At 35.9% G+C, this 5240-nt stretch overlaps 1 protein-coding gene and 1 long non-coding RNA gene across 2 annotated transcripts; both read right to left on the bottom strand.

The window, feature by feature from the left end:
- Window positions 1-1285: 1285 nt before the first annotated feature.
- LOC122023269 (beta-fructofuranosidase, insoluble isoenzyme 1-like) lies at window positions 1286-3976 on the bottom strand. The gene is made up of 5 exons (XM_042581334.1): window positions 3894-3976; window positions 2050-2167; window positions 1736-1977; window positions 1563-1656; window positions 1286-1471 (listed from the first exon to the last, which is right to left on the bottom strand). The coding sequence occupies exons 1-5, from the start codon at window positions 3974-3976 to the stop codon at window positions 1286-1288; spliced, it is 723 nt and encodes a 240-aa protein (XP_042437268.1).
- Window positions 3977-4042: 66 nt separating this feature from the next.
- LOC122025592 lies at window positions 4043-4288 on the bottom strand. Its single transcript, XR_006123769.1, has 2 exons — window positions 4208-4288; window positions 4043-4135 (listed from the first exon to the last, which is right to left on the bottom strand). It is a non-coding gene; the product is annotated as an uncharacterized LOC122025592 (long non-coding RNA).
- Between the last annotated feature and the right edge of the window lie 952 nt (window positions 4289-5240).

Below are 5240 nucleotides of genomic sequence, written 5' to 3'. Positions count from 1 at the left end.
TAAAACATTAAATAAATTAATTATAGTATAGAACAGGCACATTTGACACTGGATACTTAAGTGGGGTTGTAAAAGACACTAATTTCTCAAACCTAAAGCAAGTTGGCCAACCATGAGTCCTGTCAAAACATCAAGCTGATCCAATATTTATTGATATCTCAACAAGATCATCTCCACATGGGTTCTCACTACCCTCTGATCCAGTGTGGTAGTGGACCATGCTTTTTCGATTTATTTTGGTCCATTGAATGTGTACTCGTATATCTTTGGAAACAGATTGCGTTATTATAGGGCTGGAAAAAAAATATCAAAATATCGAAATACTGAAAAATCATACCGAAAAAATACCGTATATATCGAAATTTTTGGCATACCGAAAAATTCGGTACGGTATCATATCGTACTGAATTTGTTAGTAACGGTAACGTTAACGGTAACGATTTAAAATATTTCGATATACTGAAATACGGAGTAACTATAGATTAAATAATTAATTTAGATTCCCCTAAAGCCTAAAGCCTAAACCAAACCCTAAACGGCTTAATTCTTCCCCAAACCAAATTCAGATTGCTCCAATCTTTTTACGCAGGAATAGCCAGATTATCTCTTTATGTTATTTGATTGTTCCACTATTTAAATTTTCTGTTATTGCTCAAGCAAATTGCTCCACGACTATTTAAACTTCATGTTATTTGATTGTATATGATCCAGTGAATTTGTGCTGCATACGACGTGCTCTCGAATCGAAAACTTGAGTTTTCATTTTTTTTTTTATTTCTATTCATGGTTGGTGTTTATTGTTTTGAGGAATTTATTTTGTTGTATATATCTTTTTTTGTCTCTTTGAGTTTCTTGAAGGATTTATTTTGTATTGGTGAATAGTGATAACCGCCCTTCATCATAAGAGAATTATTTTTTATATATTATATGTAATATATATATATATATATATATATATATATATATATATATAACTTCGGCATAACGATATTTTACCGATACCGTATCGACATTTTGGTATACCGAAATGTCGGTACGGTAACGGTATTATTTCTTAGAATACCGATTTTATTGGTACGGTATACGGTATTCAATTTTGGGTATGGTATACCGTACCGACCCAGGCCTACGTATATATACACACATATCAGAAGAATATATCCTGACTTCATTTATTTGTTACATATGACAGTGACAGGAGATAATATGCTCAACATTACGAATCAAGTTCTCAGTCCGAAATAAACTAAGAAACCTTCGAGAGGACATTACCATGAATGCAGCCTCATGCTCCATTCATGAAGGGCCTCTTCATCTCCCATGCTTCGAGCTTTGATACTTTCACATTGGCTAATCCATTGTTGAACACAAATAGATGAGCCTTTCTTCCAATGGCTGTGTTGGGATAAACTCTGGATGTAATGCATGTCGTCACCCCTGCCCCAAAGCTCTTCACCACAGAGTGGTCAATCTGCAATATGGCATTTAACCAGGTTCGAACAAAAAGAAATATACATTATGATACAAGGAAAACCATTGTCCAAAAGATTAATCGAGCATACCAAACTCCTCTGAGATATTTTTCCACTTTCAGGTATATCCACATCGACAAAGCACGCAAACGTTGGTTTGTACATGTTTGGTCTCAGCGTTGACCTATGCACGATAGCAAAAGGATGAATATTTGGTCTATTAGATAACAGTTAGCTCATCCAAGAAGCTACATAGAACTTGCCTAGTAGGATCATGGCACATGAGGACCTTGTATTTTGTTTGAGCTTTGAAGATTCTGAAGAAGACGGAAGCTCTCTCTTCTATGTTGGCTGAAGCTAGAACATGGAGGCCAAATGGCCCGGTTCCACCCCTGACGTTTGCTCTCTTCTGGCCACAGAGTGCTTCAACATTAGTCGACCATGAAGGATAGAAGGACTCAGTTTTTTTCAACCCTGTCACTTCAAAAGTCACCTCTACATCCACCTGCACTCCAAATTACGACCATTATGTTACTCTGTTTTAGTAAGCAAATTAAGCATGGGAAAAGAGCAGGACCTGAGAGGAATCTATTCCCTGCACTTCAAAGAAACCACCACTCGGCACCTGAGTGTTATGGACAATGATGTGCTTGCTTCTCAGAGATTCGAGCTCCTCGATGTTACACACGAACCACCTTAAAAACATTGGAAAATTAAAATATAAATAAATTAATTATAGTATAGAACAGGCATATTTGACACTGGATACTTAAGTGGGGCTGTAAAAGACACTAATTTCTCAAAACTAAAGCAAGTTGGCCAACCATGAGTCCTGTCAGAACATCAGGTTGTTCCAATATTTATTAATATCACAACAAGATAATCTCCACATGGGTTCTAACTACCCTCTGATCCACTGTGGTAGTGGACCATGCTTTTTCGATTTATTTTGGTCCATTGAATGTGTACTCGTATATCTTTGGAAACAGATTGCGTATATTATAGGGCTGGAAAAAGATATCGAAATATCAAAATACTGAAAAATCATACCGAAAAAATACCGTATATATCGAAATTTTCGGTATATCGAAAAATTTGGTACGGTATCATATCGTACTGAATTTGTCAGTAACGGTAACGTTAACGGTAACGATTTAAAATATTTTGGCATACCGAAATACCGAATAACTATAGATTAAATGATTAATTTAGATTCCCCTAAAGCCTAAAGCCTAAACCAAACCCTAAACGGCTTAATTATTCCCCAAACCGAATTTAGATTGCTCTAATCTTTTTACGTAGGAATACCCAGATTATCTCTTTATGTTATTTGATTGTTCCACTATTTAAATTTTCTGTTATTGCTGAAGCAAATTGCACCACGACAGTTTAAACTTCATGTTATTTGATTGTATAGGTTCCAGTGAATTCGTGCTGCCATACGACGTGCTCTCGACTCGAAAACTTGAGTTTTCATTTTTATTTTTTATTTCTATTCATGGTTGGTGTTTATTGTTCTGAGGAATTTATTTTGTTATATATATCTTTCTTGATCTCTTTGAGTTTCTTGAATGATTTATTTTGTATTGGTGAATAGTGATAACCACCCTTCATTATAAGAGAATTATTTTTTATATATTATATGTAATATATATATATAACTTCAGCATGACGGTATTTTATCGATACCGTACCGACATTTCAGCATACCTAAATGTCGGTACGTTAACGGTATTATTTCTTAGAATACTGATTTTTTTGGTACGGTATACGGTATTCAATTTTAGATATGGTATACCGTACCGACCCAGGCCTACATATATATACATACATATCAGAAGAATATATCCTGACTTCATTTATCTGTTACATATGGCAGTGACAGGATATAATATGCTCAACATTACGAATCAAGTTCTCAGTCCGAAATAAACTAAGAAACCTTCGAGAGGACATTACGATGAATGCAACCTCATACTCCATTCATGAAGGGCCTCTTCATCTCCCATGCTTTGAGCTTTGATACTTTCACATTGGCTAATCCATTGTTGAACACAAATAGATGAGCATTTCTTCCGATGGCTGTGCTGGATTAAACTTTGGATGTAATGCATGTCGTCCCCCCTGCCCCAAAGCTCTCCAGCACAGAGTGGTCAATCTGCAATATGGCATTTAACCAGGTTCGAATAGAAAGAAATATACATTATGATACAAGGAAAACCATTGTCCAAAAGATTAATCGAGCATACCAAACTCCTCAAAGACATTTTGCCACTTCAGGTATATCTACATCGACAAAGCCCGCAAACGTTGGTTTGTACATGTTTGGTCTTAGCGTTGACCTATGCACGATAGCAAAAGGATGAATATTTGGTCTATTAGATAACAGTTAGCTCATCCAAGAAGCTATATGGAACTTGCCTGGTAGGATCATGGCACATGAGGACCTTGTATTTTGTTTGAGCTTTGAAGATTCCGAAGAAGATGGAAGTTCTCTCTTCCATGTTGGCTGAAGCTAGAACATGGAGACCAAATGACCCGACTCCACCCCTGACGTTTGCTCTCTTCTAGCCACAGAGTGCTTCGGCATTAGTCGTCCATGAAAGATCGAAGGCCTCAGCTTTTTCCAGCCCTGTCGCTTCAAAAGTCACCTCTACATCCACCTGCACTCCAAATTACGACAATTATGTTACTCTGTTTTCGTAAGCAAATTAAGCATGGGAAAAGAGCAGGACCTGAGAGGAATCGATTCCCTGCACTTCAAAGAAACCACCACTCGGCACCTGCGTGTTCTGGACAATGATGTGCTTGCTTCTTAGAGATTCGAGCTCCTCGATGGTACACACGAACCACCTTAAAAACATTGGAAAATTAAAATATAAATTAATTAATTATAGTATAGAACCTCATTAAAACATTAAATAGATTAATTATAGTATAGAACAGGCACATTTGACACTGGATACTTAAGTGGGGCTGTAAAAGACACTAATTTCTCAAAACTAAAGCAAGTTGGCCAACCATGAGTCCTGTCAAAACATCAGGCTATTCCAATATTTATTGATATCTCAACAAGATCATCTCCACATGGGTTCTCACTACCCTCTCATCCACTGTGGTAATGGACCATGTTTTTTCGATTTATTTTGGTCCATTGAATGTGTACTCGTATATCTTTGGAAACAGATTGTGTATATTATAGAGCTGGAAAAAAATATCGAAATATCGAAATACCGAAAAATCATATCGAAAAAACGTATATATTGAAATTTTCGGTATACTGAAAAATTCGGTACGGTATCATATCATACTGAATTTGTCAGTAACGGTAACAATAACGATTTAAAATATTTCGGTATACCGAAATACCGAGTAACTATAGATTAAATGATTAATTTAGATTCCCCTAAAGCCTAAACCAAACCCTAAACGGTTAAATTCTTCCCCAAACTGAATTCAGATTGCTCCAATCTTTTTACGTAGGAATAGCCAGAGTATCTCTTTATGTTATTTGATTGTTCCACTATTTTAATTTTCTGTTATTGCTCAAGTAAATTGATCCACGACTGTTTAAACTTCATGTTATTTGGTTGTATATGATCCAGTGAATATGTGCTGCCATACGACGTACTCTCGACTCGAAAACTTGAGTTTTCATTTTTTTTTTATTTCTATTCATGGTTGGTGTTTATTGTTCTGAGGAATTTATTTTGTTGTATATATCTTTCTTGATCTCTTTGAGTTTCTTGAAAGATTTATTTTGTATCG

The sequence above is a fragment of the Zingiber officinale genome, chromosome 9B (genome assembly GCF_018446385.1).
Source record: "Zingiber officinale cultivar Zhangliang chromosome 9B, Zo_v1.1, whole genome shotgun sequence".
Taxonomy (NCBI): Eukaryota; Viridiplantae; Streptophyta; class Magnoliopsida; order Zingiberales; family Zingiberaceae; genus Zingiber; species Zingiber officinale.
The sequence above is the reverse complement of the archived record's forward strand: the minus strand, read 5'-3'. Positions and strand labels throughout refer to the sequence as shown.